We start from the raw sequence: 20,149 nt of genomic DNA, 5'->3' as shown, positions 1-20,149 counted from the left end.
CCTCAGTTTGATGTATTTTACAGAAAAAATAGTCACTTTGAAAACTGTTGGTGATCAGGACATTGGTTTTTGAAAGTTAGACATTTTTTGCAGTTGTGAGCACCACAGATGATTGTATTGGAGTGAAGGGAGAGGTGTGAGTTATGAATATAACAAACACATCCTAACTATCTGTAATGCTTCAACTAAAGTTAGGAGAGAAAATATGTTCTCAATATACTTATATCTTTTTTTCTGGCTGGTATATTTGAAAACTATAGGTTTTGTGTAACTATATTACACTATAGTGTAATATAGTTACACTACACCAAGTGTAGTTTATTTTATCCTCCTGGCTAGTTTAGTATTTTACAGGTGTCTTAGAGAGGAAAAGCTGATTTAAAATCAGTTCAGACCCATCACTGTGTGAACAGTTATGAATAACACTTATGAAAAAGTTTGATACTTACCTTTCTTATCAGTCTAAGAAGTGTGGTCTACCTCATTTCATCTAAATCTTCTTCTTCTCACTTCCCTTAGAAATCTAGGGGATAAAGATTAAGTCAGGGTTGTTAAAGTGTCATTTTCAAATCGCTGCATAACCTCTTCATTCCTCCATCTCCTCTATTTTACTGCTTCTCTGTCTTGATCCATTTTTATTGCCTGGCACATCCACAACATGTGTTTATTCACTTCCTGCTCTCTTTGTATGTATTTCTCTCATTGAACTGAACAGTATTTCTAATATCAGCTCCACAGCAGTGTGTAGATTTGATGATTAAAAGGTTGCCATTTACCATGAAAGCAATAGAATTAACACCTCTTCAATGCACACACAGATGATGATAAACTAAGGGGAGAATGAGTAGCCCTCCTGCTCATGAAAACATAATAAAATAGAAGGACAGGAGGTCAGGTCTCACTCTACTCAATTCAATTAAATAAATTACATTTCAACGGCAAGTCTCATGAACGATTGTAGACAATCAGAATTTCACACAGCTGTATGAATAATTTCAGTTAACAATTTAAGATACAAATTCACCCAGAGGTAAAGATAAAGCCTCCGCTCTTCTGGTTTCAGCCTTTCTACCAGATTTTAGAGGCTGGCTGCAGGGATTTGCTCCCATTCCGCCACAAGAACATTAATGAGGTTCAGTGCTGATGTTGGGCGATAAAGGCTGGCTTGCAGTTGGCGTTCCAGCTCATCCCAAAGTCATTGGACGAGGTTGAAGTCAGGACTCTGTGCAGGCCAGTCAAGTTCTACCACACCAAACTGGGAAAATCGTTTCTTTATTGACCTGGCTTTGTGCATGGGTGCATTGTCATGTTGTAACAGGAAAGGCCAAACCCAAACTGTTGCCGCAAAGTTGGAAACTCACTATTGTCTGCAATATCATTGAATCCTTTGAACTAAGACGTTTTTTAGAACTACAGTAAGTTTAAGATCCGTTTCTTAGGTTTCTGCTTCCACCCCCATACAATGGAGGTGACCTGGACTCCATTTATGGAGCATTAAAAAAAGAATTTGAAAAAACTCAGCAGCAGCTCAATGTTATGATTATCAGAGTGACTGGGTAATGGGAACAAAAAGACTGGAGTCTACAACCATGCTAGCACCTCTGTGAGGCTGTGCTTAAGCTCAGCTAATGTTCAGAAATGACAATGCTAACATGCTGATGTTCAGCACGCATCATATTTACCATGTTCACCATTTTATTTTAGCATGTTAGCATGCTTACAATTGCTAATTAGCACTAAAGACGCAGTCCAGCTGAAGCTAATGGGAAAGTCATTAATGTTGCAGGTATTTGATCATAAACCATAGTACTAAGAGCGTTCAACTTTGACCTGATGATGGCGTTAGAGGAAAACTCAGAGGAGCAAAAAAGTGGTTACAGTTCAGCCTGAGGGGAACATGAATGTGGGTCCTGGACTTCAGCGAGATCAGTCCAATAGTTGCAGAGACATTCACTCTAAATCACAGACATCAACCTCATAGTGGTTCTTGAAGAACAGACAGAGGCTCATCAAAGTGAGTAGGATTCATCCTCTGGGAACCATGAATGAAAAAAACTTAATGGCAATCCATCCAATAGTTGTTCAGATATTTGTCATTTCCAGTTTGGGGCTTTTCAAGGTGATGATATGTTGTTGACCTCTTTAGAACAAATTGTTTTCCTTCAGTTCACTTGCTGCTTCCTCGTTGTGATTTGTTCACTGAATAGCACTTCCCTTTTCCAAAGTAAATTGTATAGTTTCATGTGAGTTTCCTTGTCAAACTAAGGCTCATGATTATGCACAAAACTCATTGTGATTAAGTGCTGAACAATCTCTTCAGGTGTCCATTATCAAATGTTTGCTCTGTAGCTCCTACTGTTTTGTCTTTAGTCTTTGTTTTGGTCAACTTCATATCTCTTGAGCTTTTGCTTTCAACACCCAGAACCATTTAGTAAATATGGAACAACACTCACTGCATCAGCAAATGTTATCATAGTTCATTTAAAAGCTAAAAGATAAGAGAGGTTTGTTGTGCTCGGACTAGGAGACAAAATAATTGATAAGTATTTGGGAGGATGAGGACATCAAACCAGCGTGTGACACTCACCTCTGAGTGTGTGAAAACAGATGATGTCAGTGGGTGTTTATCAGAACATGACGGAGGAAGTGACTCCTCCGGTTACTGGTGCCGTCCTGTGAATAAAAAAAATACCTGAACTGGTAGCAGCAGCAGCCATATTAGTTTGCATTTTTGAAAATCAGTGTGATTTCTATCTGTGACCTCTGTCTGTGAGTGTGTGGGAGTGTGGTGACTGAAGCAGTGATAGTATCACAGATACAGGAAGTGGCAGGGCTATCTGGTGGAGTTGGTTTCCTTTTGTGGTTTCTCACTTCTGCTGCTGATGTCAGATGAGCTCAGCAATAATTCACACACTATGTTTTTTTCACCAGTAGTAGAGGAAGTGTTCGGGTCCTCTACTTAAATAAAAGTGTAAATTTAACAGTGTTAAAATACTCCATTACATATAACTCCTACTTAAGTAAAAGTACAGTCGTATTAGCAGCAAAATGTACAAGTAGAATACTCATTCAGCAGAATAAGGGTTGGCCCCTCCATAAATAAGGGGTAGTGGGGTTGTGAGATGGTTATAAACCCAAATTATGCAACATAAACTTGTGTGTATATATATATATATATATATATATATATATGTGTGTGTGTGTGTGTGTGTGTGTGTAATTTCTCTCAAATCCGTTTACAGTTACTAAAGTGACACATTTAGAGGGGAAATGACTCTTTGGTGACATTGTCAACAACTCATAGATACTGATCTGAAACCTGAGGCAAGGGGCCCCAACAAAACTTTTTTTTTTTTGTAGTAGGTCACAAGCCATAAAGGTTGAAAATTATTGAAATGTAGTAGAGTAGACGTATTAAGTTGCAGAAAATATAAATAATCAATTAAAGTAAAAGCTTACCAACATTGTCTCAGTCTCACAAACTGGCTTCATTACTTTCTTTCTTTCTTTCTACTTTCTTTAAATAGATTCAATTCTGCAACAAACATCTGTGATATGAGATCAATATTAAGATAAGTTCATAATTATGTCAGTTTGTTTATTGTTTCCTTTTTTTCCTTCAGTCCACTTTGTACTGTGAGATCAGCTGCTCTGATAAAAGCCTTTTTTCATTCATTACTCACACATGATGTCAGTGCAGCTCTCATCCATTAGACACCAACACCCACAAATCCAGGCACAGTGACTAATGTGCTTATAAGAAGCTGGAGCTACTGCACTACACCCTGTGTGAGGGAGTAGGTGGGAGGTCTACACCACCAACTGCTCTGCTGTGTCACTGCTATTTTTGTAGATGTGATCACTGCTGTATTCCTGACATTTCACATGTATCTGCCTGATATTTGGCGGCTGGTGACCTTCCAGAGTCTCTGACAGTTGTGTGTTAATAAGGAGTTGGTGTTTACATAATTGAGCCATCAACCAACAGACACACATGCAAACACACACACTCACACACACACACACACACAAAACGGAAATGAACCTTTTCTGATTACAATATGAAGAGTTTGTTGACAGAAAGGAAGAAATCCTGCAGTGACAGGAGTAATCAGTTTGGTAGGACTGCAGACAATGGCTCATCTATCCCATGCATACAGATAAGATGTGTGTCTAAATTTGTGTGTGTGTGTGTGTGTGTGTGTGTGTTTACTCACATAGAGAAAAAGAAAAAAACTGCCTTAAAAAGCCATTAAAAAGAAATGTTATTTAAGACTAAACTTCATTAAAAAAATCTCCCAATGTGATGAGAAAATTCCTCTTCTTCATAGCAAAGTATCCTGTCTTTTATAGATTTGTATCGGAAAATGTGTGATTTTATGTTTGCAGCCACTGTGCTGTGAAATACAGAAAACAGTGTTTGTGTGTGTGTGTGTGTGTGTGTTGTTGGACAGAGGGACTTGGCAGAGTTGTGTGGCATTCAGCACCTGCTGGCTAGGACTGAATTAGGAGATAATTTAACAACAGAAAACACAAAGAGTGCTCCTCTCCCACTATTTGAGAAAAGCTAAATGACAGCATTAATGCATACATTTATTTTTTCTAAATATTTGTTGTAATTTATTTGTTATATTTGTCCAGCAAAATGGACTCATATACATGTTTTGGCTGCTACAAGCCCTTGACTGCTGCATAATACTGTATGATATCATAATTCTATTCTTTTATATGGATGAAATTGATTGAAAAAATATATTAGGTTTAAAATGATCACCATGAAACTAACAACCACCATGAAAACAAAAAATACATTTTATAAAGTTATCAACCTTCCTCTTAAAAAGTATTAGCGAACACATATCAGTTTGATACTTCTTATAAAGTTTAAGAATATATGTGTAAAACTAAGAAGGAGAATAAAGTGTTAACTGCACAGTTGAGAGCATGTAGACAGTTTGGTTTACCTTAAGTAAAAAATAAATAAAAATATGTATAGTAGTATGAGTATGTGGGTAAATGTGTGTTTGTGTATACAGTGCATAAATATCTTTTATGATATTGTATGTTTATATTCAAACAAATAAATAAATTAGATAATCCAATGAATAAATTGGGAGACTTTTCTGGGAAATTAAATTGACTGGTTTAAGTGAACATTAATAAACTTGAAATACATTAGTAATAACAATAAATCAAACGCAATCTTAAATAAAAAAGGGCCTTAATTTACACACAGTGACGTAATCCCTCTTACTACCCTTAGTATTTTATTTATTTATTGTTAACCCCGTGTACCAGAGCGCGCTCACTGGACAACAAACAGTTAACAGTGTTGCGCGTTCACGGACATACGTCCAGAGTGAATCGGGAGCGCGCAGAGTCGCACCGGGAAAGCGGAGCAGAAGCGGATCAGACGGCGGGTCGGTCGGTCGGGAGCGGAGACACGGACCACACCAAGTCCACAGCAGCAGACCTGAGCCTTCCGGCGTCTGGGGCGGCGTTTTCTTCCCCTGTGGACTAACGTGACGGGAGGTTTTATTCAACAGTGCGGACGGGGTTCAGAAGCGCTGTCCACCATGACGGGGAGCAGGGAGGAGGAGAGGAGGAAACTGGCCGACATCATCAACCACTGGAACGCCAACCGGCTCGACCTGTTCGAGATCAGCCGGCCCACAGAGGTAGGACACCAGCCCGGGGTGGCAGGAGAGGCCGCGGACACGCAGGCCCTCTCTCCCGGGGTGAACGGGAGAGTGTGGAGCTGCCTTCCGGCTGACGCTTGGGTTGGAAATCCGAGAGAAAGCCGAGCTGTGGCGGGCAGCGTGGTTTACTCGGTGGTAAGTCCCGGTACGTGCATGGAGAGAATGAATGCCAAACTCCATTGAAAAATCTGCTGATATACAACGTAGTATACACACATTGTACAACATGAGGCCTTAAAGCTTAAATACATATTTTGGCTTTCATGGCTACTATCCAGGCAAGCTAATCATGTACCCACTGATCAGCACCACACTTAAGTCAAATATCTCTCTTTTTTAAAGAAAATAATGTGGCTAGCTACTAGCTACCGCCCACAACAGAGTATTTGGCATCTAACAGGAATAATTCTCAAAGTTGACACTTTACAGACACTTTTTGAATAATAAATGTGCCGAAGTTGAAGTGAATACCACTGATTTTATTTAATATCTTGTGGTATCCTCTCAGAAGTGTGTATGTGCGCGATAAGAGAGGCGACACTGAATTGCCAGATTTTGAATGGAGTTTGGCGTGTTGTTATCTCCAATACAAGAGGGAACGGCACGTATCGGGGCTAGCTAGTTAGCAAGCATGAACCTGGCATTGTGTTAAACAGGAGAAGCTGGCAGGCCTAATTAGGGGCATTCCCGTACAACACACCCTTCTGCTATGTAAAGGAGAAACAAAAGTTGTAATGTGTCAAGCTATCTCAGTGTTAGCTGTGCGTGTTGGTCGCAGCAGTGCCTGCAATGGCTGACCAACCCAGCAACACGGTGAGGTTGTTTGATACGCAGGGCAAATAGACAAAAGCTTAAAGTATTAGCAAACAAGCTGGGTGTGGATGCTTACATCAGGTAGGGCACACGAAGCGTGGATGCTACTGGCTCACAAGCCACAACACAATCTCCCTGCCAGTGCAATGTACTGGCGATGTCATGTCGCCCTGCATTGTCCTCAGACTAGCTAGCTGCATGGGTGCTGCTTGTTTGACCAGCAATAATTTGACCCTGCAACATATTGTGGAGCAGTGCTGTAATTAAATCGCCAGCCTGGAGTCAGGTTGTGGTTGTGTTTACAAATAACATGAGGGGATAAAGAGAGTCCTCCCCGCAGGCTTCAGATGGCTAGCTGCCGGAGAACAGCAAGGGCTTGGTCATGTTTCTGGTCCCTAACAAGTTAGTCGATATCCATCCAACCTTCTCCTTTAACTGGTGCATCTCACGGCTAAGTAGTTTTAATTTATAGCTGTGACTGTGATTGTGTCAGCTGCAGTGTTTTTAGGCGGGCAGCTACCCCCACCCCCCACCCCCTTACACCTCTCCTTGGATAAGGGTGGGAGGGTGGGGGCACAGGGGTCCCCTCTCCTCTTCTTGAGCCGATTAATTTATCAGGATTGAAGCCGTTGGCTGGGGTTTGTGAAGTGCACACACAACCTTGCCACTCTGTGAGGAATGATTAACCCAGTCCAGAAGTTCTCCAGGATGCAATTCTCTCACTGTACAAGGAGCTGGTGGCTTCAGAGCGGCTGCTGAAGACGGTTCAGGTTAAGTCCAGTAAAACATGTTTAGATGTAAGCAGATGCATGGCCTCCTGTGCCGCGCCACACCCTCCCCATATGTCAGCTGGTAGAGCCCCCAGGCTGCACAAGTGTCCTTCACACTGTCTAGACAGCTCCTGACTGTGGCTGTGTATGAAATATACTCTGCTTGAACATAAACATTACAGTATGATCTATGATTAATGCTCATTTTTTAAGATTTGATTTACCACACATAGTGAGCGTATCTGATAATTGAAACAAGTTTAATTCCAGACCAAACTGCCGCTGAGAGCGGTGAGATCATTTGTGTGATGAGATTAGCCATGGATGGCTGATTAGTCTGGAGCAAAGGTTCTCAAACTTTTTAATCTTGCAACCCAAACTGAATAAGTCCTGCTGTGGGCTTAATGTGGGGCTCATTGTAGCATAACAGGTACTCGTGTCACGTGGGGACTCGCAGCAGGCAGGGATGTGGAGCTTATTTTTTGCAGAATTCAATAAACACTTGGGCTTGAAAGATGCAACACGGTGGATTGAATTTAGATGCAGTCACACAGTTTGTTTTACTTGGATAATAAAAGGATTGTGGAAAAGTTTACTTTGCTTCAGTTTTGTGTTTATGCTCTAGGTTCATACTGCCCAATTAAGAGTGAACAGGAGTGTGTCATGAAAAGACCATTGGGCAGACGTTTGGGTGAGATTCTGGTGGTGGGTGGCACAGTTGAGATGCATTTTGGGTAGCTTATTGTTGCCTTCTGTGTTTTAATACTTGTGAATGTAACCTCTGGTTTAATCCGGATCAGACCACTGCTATTCACAGTATGGTGGCGTTAAATAACTGCTACCCGTTACCTAAAAATAATGTTTTCAGTCCTGTCAGAAGAGAGACACTGTGCTTTTTTTTTTTTTTTTTTTTTTTTTAAGGCTTGTGAGCACAGCATCTGCAGGAATCCTCCCCAAAACACAGGGTTTTATGTGCATAGGCGTTTGAATGTTGACAACTGATATCCAGTAGTTCCTTGTGCTTGGAAAGTGGTGTATAAGGGAAAAGTTGTTGTCAAAATTGTCCTAAAAATAACTTGAGATATATAAACAAACACAGTAGATCCAAAGCAAAGTTTCAGGAACTGATGGGCAGAATAGAAAAGAAAGTTTTTTAAAGGAAATCTTTTTATTTATTTTCAAATTTAGAACCAGGTCCAATTTATGAACCATATCTAACTGCACATGTAGGGCTTTTATTTACGAGCTCTGGTGCAGTGAAGCTAAACAACCTATAAACAAATATCTAAACATATCTAAAACATTAACAGTACACACTGACACGCGTTGTTCAGGACAAGCAGACCTTGTATACAGCTCAAGAGACAGTGCAAGATAAATGACAGAGAGTAGATGATGCGTATCACTTTACCGATGTGCTCTCAGCATTCAGTCACTGTGCACTCAGGCAGTATGTATTCAGCAACACAATTATACCTTAGGAAGTAATTGTGACAGTCTTGTAATTAGCAGGTTGTACTATTTAAGCCAGTAATTACATGTAATGCTGTTAATCTGTCAGGTCTGATGTTATGTGTTGACCTTTTCCTCAGCAGGGGCAGCTTGAAGCCTTCGTTAAACGATGATGTTAGTTTCTGTAGAAGTGCGTTTGTCCTCAGGTGAATGCTGAATCATGTAAATCAGGTTGTCTCTTATTATCAGCCTTTGACTTGAGGCAAGGCAAAGTAAAACCTACTGAACAATACCTTTTTATTTGTGTGATGCAGGTACGTTTTAAAGCTCCCCGACTCCTCCTGAGTGCTGACCTAAGGAAGATTTTTCTGACCAACTCAGTAGAGACTCGTAGTCTAAAACTGGAACAGTAGCTTTTTTTATTTTAGTCCAGTTCTCAAATTAATCCTGCCTGGAACGAGACCTTCTGCACCACCGAATCAACCCCACCAGACACTGACCTCTTAAAATCTCTATAGGCTGCTGAACTCACATTCACACTGAGGCTTGACTGCATGTTAGGCCATAGATTACTGACTCATAGCAGGGTGTCTGCAGGAGCTTAAAAAGACAGAAATAGAAGACAAAATTTAAATAAAAAAATAAACATCTTAAATATACTTTATAGAGCTTTAAAGTTGCAGCAGAGCTGGAAATGTTGCATCCTTTATTTTTTTTGATTTTGTTACTTTAGTCTGGTGTTTTGGGTGTTGAAATGATCTTAAATGTATATGGCTTAAGCCTGCTCATAAAATGCCTTGAATTTCTGTCTGAAAGCAGCCGATGACATAGTAATAACTCTGAAAGCCCCCCTGGCTTTGCTTGTAATTGCAATCTGCTGTGACAGAATGACACAAGTCATGTGAGGATGAAGTGTAACCCCCCCCCCCCTGCACAATGACTGTGCTGCACAACAGCTTTTAATGGATGTGGAGGTGGAGGATGTTATACACCTTTGCCTATAGTTTTAATGGCCATCTCCTACACTTGGAAGTCTGAATTTAAGGAGGAGTGGGGGATGATGCTTTGAAAGGATGTAGGAAAACTGTATGATTAACATACAATGAGCATGTGTTATTACTGCTCTCACTATATTCCTCACTCTGTGACACTCCTAGCACCCCGTCCTTGCTGTAGACAAGTGGTTATCGAAATGGAAAGACTGACAAACAGGGCTGGTTTGGAGACTAGAGGGTGCAGGTTAAGAGTGACCATACATCTGGTCAGTGGTTTCCTCACTGCTGAATTGCAAAACTTTCCCTGCTCAGTAGTGCAGCAGAACCGTATTGTTGCTTTTGCTCCATGCTGGGAGAAAAAAAAGAAAACAGTAGGATGATGGACAATGGATGAAACTATCTGAAATCTTCAAACGGCAAATGTCAAGTTACAGGTTCCTTTTCATTCTGGTCAGAATAAGCTGAAACTAAAAACACAGCAATTACCTGTGTCACAAAAATGTCTCACAACAACTCTCACGGTATTTTCTCATAGTAATTGGCGTCTGAGTCTGAGGGGAAAGGTATTTACTAGCAGGAAGCTCATATCCACCTTCTTTCTGCAGCATTTAAGCAGACTCGCCGTGACATCAGCGGCCGCTCCCTCCTTTTCCCTGCTGCACGGGAAGCAGGAAACTGGACAGGAAGTGTGTGGTGTGTGGAGATAGTGGGTTTCCTGTGGTCTAGGTGGAATGATTGTGTTGTTTTTAGGGTGATGCGTGATCAGATTTTCTCTTTATTTTACCAGCTATTTCCAGATACGAGAGCTTATCTTTTCACCGGTGACACTAGTATCTGTCAGTGCCTTTAGTTATTTATTGATATTATTTTTCGTATTTGTGTCTTGTTTTGGTATGTTGACATTGTCTATCTGTTATTGGGAGATTTTATTGGGTGTTTCATCTGGATATGCTTATGAATATCTTATCCATCTTCCCAAGTCTCTGTGCTTCTGCTGTGAGTGATTGATTGCATGATTCTTCTGTTGAGCCTGTAGAGAAACTCGAGCCAGGCTCTAATGTCTGTTCAAATCAATATACTTTATCACATTGATGTAACACAATGTGAGAAGCCAGTAATGACAGAAAGCAAATCAGCTCTGTGGTTTGCAACACTGACCATTACGTTTCTCTGTATAAAATGTGGAAACAATCTTGTCAGTAGACAAATTTATATTACTGCAGTTAATAGTCAGTCATTCATTCATTCATTCATTCATTCATTATATATATTCATTATATACATATTGCTTATCCTTATAAGGTCATGGGGGCCTGGAACCAATCCCAGCTGACATTTGGTGAGAGTGGGGTGTGCCCTGGACAAGTCGCCAGTCTATCACAGGGCTAGTTAGTTAGTATAGTCATTCATCAGCAAATATTCTGCAAGCCATTTTCCTTGATTATCTGATTGTTTGGTCTATTGCATGTAAGAAAATGATGCCCATTTCCAAGAAGACGAGGCGATGCTTTCAAATGTTTTGTTTTATCTGACGACCAGTACAAAGCCCAAAGACGCTGAGTTTTCAAATAGTTTTCTAGTTAATTGAGCTCTAATTTATTCTGTCACATGGTATCATCTCCTATGTGCCCCAACAATTACTTTTCAGTGAACATGCTAAGAAATATGGTGGACCATATTGTGCAGTAAGGTGATTTTCAGGGTTGGGGAACTTGCACAGTGTCTCTCAGAGTGCTTTCCACCAAAGACAGGACAGTGTCACTACACAGGGAAAAAGATTGTCGTCTGGTTTGTATCTGGTTTGGACTGAAAGGTCAGTGTCGGCCTGGTGTGTACCTGTTTCAGGCAGCTGCTCATTGTATCAGCATGTTTGGCAGCAGCACAGTGGAGGCCTGGTTAACAGATCTGCTGGCCTCAGCCACAACGACAATACCGAGAGGACACACACACACACACACACACACACACACACACACACACACACACACACACACACACACACTAGCTGACAGCTCTGTGCATTTATCTGTTTGCATTGTCCCTCTGTGTGTCCGGCAGCCATGCCCCCCCCCCCCCTTTTCTGTCTCTCCCTCATCATGTCATGTGGCCACTAGCCGGCTGTGTCACCATGGTAACGCTGTAGCTGTGATGAGCACAGACTAGAGGAGCTCAGCAAAAAGGCCTCACACACACACACACACACACACACACACACACACACACACACACACACACACACACACACACACACACACACACACACACACACAGAGTACTTGTAGACTGTAAAAATAATGGCGTTAGCTGTGATTGACAGGTTGTGAGTGCCTGACTGCGTCAGATAAAGGATAAATTTGTGCGTCTTCATCAAGGTGCTGCAGTTTCCAGATGTGATAAATCTCTGACTACATCTCATTAATTTTTTGCCACTTATGTCTCATTAATAAAAAACAGCTTTAAGCACTTTTTTTTTAAGGGCTACACTCCAAAGTTTGGATGATACCTACCTCTTGTTTCTACATTGTTATTGGTCATTATACTTTTTGCAAGTCTCTGTGGACAAAAGTATCCAAACCAAATGAATGTCATTTAATGTAACAGTTCTGTAGGTATGTGGAGGATCACACTAAACCCAAGGCCTTGTTTACACCTGTCATTTCCACTTCATGTGATTTAATACACTTTCATTTATACTTAACCACATTTATGAACTGGCCTGTGTGCAGGTTAGAGTCGACTCTACTTCAGTGATGCACCTGAGGTTCTTTGGTAGCTGTTAAAAATGACAGATGAAGAAGAGCTTTAGTGACAACAATAACAACAGCAGCTCTCTATAGTAGGGCTGCACGATATGCAAAAAAAAATCATATTGCGATTTTTTTTTTTGGCAGATATTGCGATACAATTTCAGTTTTGATCATTTTTACATTTTCAGAGAATTTATTTATTTTTTGACAGTGCAATTTTTGTTGGGCCTTTTTCCCAAACAACCATGTTCTCTTACGTCTGGAGAATATGAGGAGGCTCGGGCGTCCCTGCAGCACCACAACACTTATGGTGCTAACAATGCACAACAATGTTGTGACACATTTTAACTATATCAAAAAAAAAAAAAAAATTGCAGCTCCTGTGATTTGGATTTGGCTCTTGGCCATATTGCAATTTCAGTCACCAGAGCTGTTTTATTCCATAGCTTTAATTGAGGAAGATCAGGCTCATTTCAGTGTAATTTCACTTTAGCTGCTGTTATCACGCAACAGAGCCAGTGAGTGGCTGTTTCCACAGACTAGTTCCTGATGTAGCTCTGCTTGGGGGGGAGTAAAGCTCCTGCACGTGTCTTGGAGAGACAGATGCATTTATACCTTTTCAACATCTGGTTAGAACGTATCTCAAACCACCTCTTGTGGTTCTGCTGGGGACTGAGAGTAAATGGTTTTAACACAAACGATCTAAATTGCTGCTTTGTGGAGACGATAATCACTGAGATTAGTCTACTTGTGCTGCTTTTTTTTTCCTTTTCTGTGTCCTGATTTACTGGAAGAGTTTGTTTTCAGACAAAGCAGCACGGAGCAGAGTTCCTGCACTGACTCATAACTGCAGTTAGAAAAGGTGCATGAATAACTAGTTAGTAGGGTGTTAATGGAAAGGAGCATGGAGCCTTATCAGCTCTGTGGATGAAGGTAAACACTCACATGGCAGGAGTGAAGCTCATATCAGGAGCCGTGATGTGACTTTTTCCAGTTTCATTCACGATTTCTGGCTTTTATATTTGTATTATTCTTGTGTAGAAACTCCTTCAGTACTTTTTGATTAACAGTGTGTGTTTTATTGCACCGCTTTGCTTTTCTAATCACTAATCAGCACAGTACAGTTTTCTGTGCTGAAGCTCCAGCCTCCTTCGAACACTATGAGATAATTTGAGCTCTGCATGTATCAGAGAGGCCATGTCCACCTACGTTGTCACTGCTGCTGTACTCATCTGCCGAGTGTCCGCCTCTCAACCCCGCCACATGAAGTTGTAAATGTGTTGACTGTCACATTTCATGGCCAAACAGTGGGTGTGTACGTGTGTGCATGTGTGAGAGCGATCGCTCCACAGCGGTTCATTAAGAAGCAGGGCAAAAGTTCACAACATCAAGACTCGTAGCCTGTCCAGCTGAGTTATGGCCCATCTATATGACACACACACACACACACATAAATACACAAACAGATGGATGGACATGATTAGATCGGTAACCTTGCAGCTCATTTCTATCAACCAAGCGCTGCTCACTCCTGTCTAAATTCAGTCCTATGAAAAACCCTCATTGTTTCTCATTGTGGTTTAAATGTGAAGTAGATTGTATTTCCCTTCTTGTGAGTTGTCATATTCACTCAGCGCCGCGGCGCACTTTATTCTGACAGTTTCCTCCAGTTTGACAGCACGCAGGGGAGTGATGCTATTATTTATTTCTTTGTTCAGACATTTCAGATAATTTGTGAACCAACAGCTACACTGTATGCTTTTCAGTCAATTAGTCAGTTTCATTTATATAGCTGCCAAATCACAAATGTGCCACTAATTCCTTTTAACATTTCACTTAGTGAATTTTATGGCTTTTATTGCAACTACAATGCTTGATATTGCATTTAAATTAATCGTTTTGGACATTTTTTAAAGCCAAATACCGAAGAGTTTCTGTTTCAGCTTCTCACGAGTGAGAATTTTCTGCTTTTCTGTGTCATATATGACAGTGAATTGAATATCTTTAGGCTCTTGGATATTTTTCACTATTTCCTGACTTTTTATGGACATAACAATGAATCACTTTATTGATTAATTAATAAATTGGAAAATTAATTGATAATGAAAATAATTGTTAGCTGCAGCCCTAGTTTTGCAATCATGAAAACTGTTGCTGTTGTGGTACTGAAGGAAATATAAAAAATTTAGTCAGAGCTCATGTTCTCAACATTTTTTTTTTTACTATGGCAGAATCTAATCTTTGTCCAGTCACATCGGTCACTGTATCAGCTGTAATTGATGCAGCTGGCCTCGCTCTATCGGCTGCTGCCTGTTACATAGAAGGATGGGGTCACACTGGACAGCCAGGGTTTTTATCACTGCTGTTTATTGCCTGCATGTTTGGACGTCCACTTCAGCCTCATCTGCAGAGGACGAAGCTATGTATGTGGCTCAGGAGTGACAGAGTCCTGACTTCTGATGAGTCAGTATCAGTCCATGTTAATGTACATGTGAGAAATTGAATGTAGTTATTATTGTCACAGAATGGAGGCTGACGTTGGACAAAATATGTTAATATCCTTGGGAAATATAATTTGTTGTTTGTGTTTTAAGAATGAATGAAAAATGAGAATGATTCATAGTTACAGCCCTTTGTGAAGTATCTTTAAGTCTTTGCATGTATGAACTAAGGAGTGCTCCTGAGCTGACGAGGGAAATACTAATTACAGGTAGTCTTCATTTTTCAGCATGTGCTATCAAGCCCAACATTAGTTTCCACAGTGACTTTTTATTTAGAAACTGAATGGAGAAAACAACAACATGAGATTTAGATGCCAGCTAATGCAGAAACAGAACTGAAGCATATCCCAAACACAGATTTATAGACTTCAGAAAAACCTTAAAAACTGAATTCCAGTGAAATGATCGAAGTTAGTGTTTCGAAGTGTTTCAGTGCTGAGTTTTCAGTGAGAAGCCCTCCCAGTTACACAGACCTGCATTCCCCACATTCTTATTTACACATTTGTTTACACTGCAAAGTTTATCAAAGAATTGATTGTTTCTGTAATTTATAGCTTCTTTAAGCCTTAAATTAAACCTGGTCGGTCTTATAGAAACCCTGCTCTGCTGTGGAGGCACTTCATTTTCTTAGATGAGCCGAAATCCGATCAATATATGTAAAACGCTGCTTAAAGAAGCCTCGCTAAGCAGTGCAGAATAACACATCAGCATGCTCTCAGTGTGTGTGTGTGTTGGGTAATGTGTCATAGTTTTCAGGGTTCTTGCCGGTCCTGGAATTCCTGGAATGCAGATGAAGTTTTGAGCAGACACAGAAAGGTCAGGTAACTGGACGGATTCCTTGTGAAAACTGGGGGATTTTCACAAATTGAAATGACTGTTTTTTACATTGCAGTGAGTGAGTTTTTTTTTTCCAGCTAGTTTCAAACAATTACTGCAGTCGAGAGCTTTCAGAGAAGCATGGGTGGAGTCCAGACTTTTCACTCCTAATAAACTAGAGAAGAAGAAGGACATTTGGGAAAGTCATGGAATTCACATTAAGGCCACAGCAGGGGTTTCTCTCTCTGTCCGTTAGTGGGGAAGCACCTGTGGTTGATAATCTCGCTCTCTCTTCACTGTCTCTCTCTCCTCTGTCAAACTCACATTCCTTCTCTGTGATTTGGCCTCTCATCTATCTTTTCTCTCTTTCCTCTTGTTCTAAAACAAGCAGTGTATTGTGTGTGCTCAGCAGAGCAGCCCGCCCTCAAAGCTGGATGTGTGTGTCCGTGGATGTGTGTGTGTGTTTGTCCCAGCCAGCCTGTCAGACCATGTTAATCCCCTCAGAGGCCCGACTCACCTCCTCCCTGCCTTGCCCCCCCCCCCCCCCCCCCCGCAGCCTCCATTGGTTTGCGTTGCCCTCTCAGCCAGCTGATATGTTCTCCCACCTGTCAGTCACAAGCTGCTCGCCTCCCTGCGGGCCAATCACTCTGGAGGTAAACCCCCGTTGACCTCGCAGGATCAGACAGCAATCAGGGAGCAATGACTGTGAGTGTTTAGCACCGCTCGCTAGCAGCTCCCATGGTGCTTTGCAGCAGATCAATGTCTAAGTCATGGCACACAAGGAGGGAAAATACGGAGGAATGGTCTGTGTAATCGCTTGGAGTAAAAGCCATTGTTTGGCACATGTTGGGGGGTGGCAGTGGCGCCGTGGCCAGAATATTTAACTGAGTGGTTTTATAAATGAAAATATCTTTAAAAACTTTCATATCTTATATTTTTGGGTCCATTTTCTCATTTGTTCCTGACATCTGATCTGGATTTGGTTCCTCCACACCTGTGTTTAAACATGTACAGAAATCAAAACCAATATGTCCTGCGGTTTGTGATGTTTTACAGATGTCAGATCCAGTTAGTTAGGACAGAGTTGGCGGGGAAAAAGCTTTTGAATAGGCTGCACCTTTCACCTGGAACAGTGCACAGATGGACCTGAAACTGTCCGAGCTCATTACTCTTGCTGAATTAAAGTCCTTTCTAAAGGATCTGGAAAATAACACTCTCTGTTCACGTTTTTGTTTTAAAATTTATTGTTCTTACTTTATGTCAAAATTTGAGAATTATGCCTGTTTCTGTATCTTAACTGGATTTTGTCTTTACTCTTTTATTCCATCTAAACTAGATATTTGTAGATTTAAATCATGTTTTAGCTGCATATTGTGTATATTCATACAGTTGTCTTTGTAATTTGTCTTCTGAAAAAGAGACTTTAATCTCAGTAAAACTTTTAGCTGGTTAAATAAAGAGAATAAAGTGATAAAGTGTGATAGGACAAAGTGTTGCAGACTGCTGGACTCCTGGGTTTTGATGTCAGACTTTCAGAATTTAAGCCTGGGCGTCTTTCCAGACATCTTGCAGCATGTGCAAGAGTCAAACTGGAAGAATCCATCACAGGAGATACCCAGGGACAGATTTCTACTGACAGTAGATTTAGTGGACTTGAATGTTGTGCAGCCCTAAGACATGCTTGGTTTTGAGAACCGGCCATGGCAGTCATCAGCGACACGGAAAATGTTGTAATCCTTATAGATATAGCACATTTATACATCCACACACTCGCATTGAACAAGAAAAGTCTTCCTCTGTTGTGAAAAGATGTTTCAGTTTTATTTTGTACTGTTTCCAGAATAAAACTTGACAAAACTGATTATATCTTACAGTTTAATATTAGAGCAGAAAAATGAGTTGAGAATTACCTTTAAATAAACATTTTTCAGGCAAAACAAGGAATTGATTAGTCAGCAAATTCACTGATAATGAAAACCGGTTGTTTCTTCCATCTTTAGTCCAGCACTAGTGATTTTCATATGCGTAATTTATCATCAGACCATGGCAGTCCAGTACCTTGAGCGTTTTATGAATTGACCAGGAGGACGAAACTACAATCACAAGTCAAAATTAAAAAAACAACAACAAGATCTTGATGATGGTCAAAGGCAGCGTGGGAAGTTGGGGCTGCGTTCACTGGGCGTGTTGGTGAAGCTGCTTTAGGGTGTGATGATTTAAACTTAATTACCAACATAACAAGCCCTTTGCAAACACACACACACACACGCACACACACACACACACACACACACACACACACACACACACACACACACACTTCTATGATAAACAACATAAAACACAAGTGGCATTCTGTAACTCATAAGACGGGGACCACAGATTTTATGGCGCAAAGTCTTTGTTGAAATGTTTGCTGGTTTGACGTTGTTGGTCTGTGAAGACAATCAACATAACAAACTTATGACAGCAGATGTGCAGATGGCTCAACTGGTGTTCACTTTTTATGATTTCTTAGAAAAGGCAGCTGAACTGTGTCCACCTTAACATTATTTATGCCTCTGGCACGTCAAATTAAAAGCAGTGAGGTTAATTTTCAAAGCATAAAATATTTCTGATGCCTTGGAAGCATCAATGTCAGTGATGGGGGGTAAAATATTAGTATGCAGCACTGATCAATGTTTTTATATGAAGAGTGGGTCAAATGATTGTGTATAATGTGAAGTTGAAGAACACATGTACAGTTGTCATCCAGCACTGAAGTCCCCTCAGCTCTACGGAGAGATTTGTTGTCTTTGAGTTCAGTTTTAAATTTACTGTTTGACTCATGAATCTTGTTTCTAGCCAAAGCAGGAAGCTGTTTTCAGTCGAGAGGCTTTGACCTGCCCAGCACCTCACGGCTGACGGACAAAATTAGCGACCAGCTGGTGAGCAGAGTGCAGCATTTTTTGGCATGCACTTCTCTGGTGGAGACCAAAACAAAACTAAAAGGAGACCAAATATTGGCTGTATAACAGTCAGTTGGCCAGAAACATGATGCTAATGTTGCTCTGTTTCTGCTGGATGTGTAAATAACCTTTACTTTATAAGGTGATAATACATCAGAAGTGGTGGTTGCAGCTCGTTCTGCTGTCCCCAAGTGTCCAAATAAAATAAGTCAGCGCTGCTTTAACATAAGGAAGTGTTCGCAGCCACGGCACGTTTCTAAGCAAACACTTCATGTTTAGCTTCCTACATGAAATGCATGTTGAAATAAACTTTTATCTGATGCACAATCAGATAAATCCTTGTGTATATATCATATCAATCCAGACTTAGCAAAGCAGTACAAATACATAGCAGTAGTAAATGTCAGGATGATGCAGTGGTACAACAGTGAGCCATCTAAAGCCATCTTAAACATCCTAAGCTACAACACATTTCTGAGACACTTGTCATTGGTCAGCAGCCAATCAGAAGCAGGTGCTGCAGCTTTAACTTTCATACTGACTTGATCAGATCTGAGGAGCCTGTGTTTGTCCACTCCTCTCATCTGCTGGTTGTTATTAGTCCCCCCAACGCCCCCAGTGGAGCTGCACCCCGTCCTCGCCCTGTCTCAGCTCAACCCCACCCGCCTGGTAGGGCCCGGTGAGGAATTTGAACAAAGAAAAAAAACAAACTACAATAATACTGTGTGGGTGACCTCAGTGTGCCGGGGACTTCCCTACACACTGCTCCACCCGCTCATATTTGTTGTTCTTAGCTGTCCACCCCATTCCAGAAGAACGGCCTCCACATTCACACAGACACATTTACACCCACAGACACACACAGCAGTGCAGTGGGACAGTGGTGATGTGTGAGTGGGGCCGACATCACTGACGCAAGCCCAGACCGTGTGTGTGTTGTGTCTGTGTGTACTTTGAGTTTGGGTGGATATCTCTCAGGGAAGAGAAAGAGACAAACTGTATTTGTCTTCAACTTGCTTCTCAGGTTGTGTTTTGTGTTAGTTCGTGCTTTGAGGCTAGCAGGTCTGTCACTTTGCCTAGATGTTACTATGTGTGGCCTGAGTGTGTGTTTGTGTGTGTGTTTGTGTGTGTGTGTGTGTGTGTGTGTGTGTGTGTGTGTGCGCAGAAAGGGAGAGGCTGCAGTCCAAGCTACTGTTCCAGGTCAGTTGTTTGTCTAAGAAGGCAGCGCCTGATGCAAATGCACTACATTATCCATCAGTGGCAGGATTCACCATATAACACTGTTGACTTTACACCAGGCAATTTATCCAACCAGAGGAAAGTATTTGAAACTTCTCCCTGACGGACTGCTGGAATGTCCTGGTGCACTTAATCCCGCACATGTGGAAATTAAGCTCAGGCCAGGGCT

At 41.1% G+C, this 20,149-nt stretch overlaps 1 protein-coding gene across 10 annotated transcripts in view; it reads left to right on the top strand.

Annotated features, from left to right (window-relative positions):
* The first annotated feature begins 5,372 nt into the window (after positions 1-5,372).
* The window catches only part of afdna (afadin, adherens junction formation factor a), a 99,864-nt gene continuing 85,087 nt past the window's right edge, over positions 5,373-20,149 (top strand). For 9 of the 10 annotated variants that reach the window (XM_071467866.1, XM_071467865.1, XM_071467862.1 and 6 more), the window contains exon 1: positions 5,374-5,678. In XM_071467866.1, coding sequence (XP_071323967.1) covers positions 5,577-5,678 — 102 coding nt within the window. In that variant the 5' untranslated portion in view covers positions 5,374-5,576. Of the gene's footprint in view, positions 5,679-20,149 lie in introns of all 10 variants that reach the window. The other variant, XM_071467857.1, reaches the window with a different exon arrangement.

The sequence above is a fragment of the Trachinotus anak genome, unplaced genomic scaffold, assembly GCF_046630095.1.
Source record: "Trachinotus anak isolate AG129_WGS33_773 ecotype Australia unplaced genomic scaffold, CSIRO_AGI_Tana_v1 ptg000031l, whole genome shotgun sequence".
NCBI classification, from domain to species: domain Eukaryota; kingdom Metazoa; phylum Chordata; class Actinopteri; order Carangiformes; family Carangidae; genus Trachinotus; species Trachinotus anak.
Note: the sequence above shows the minus strand (reverse complement) of the source record. Positions and strands in the feature narration are given on the sequence as shown.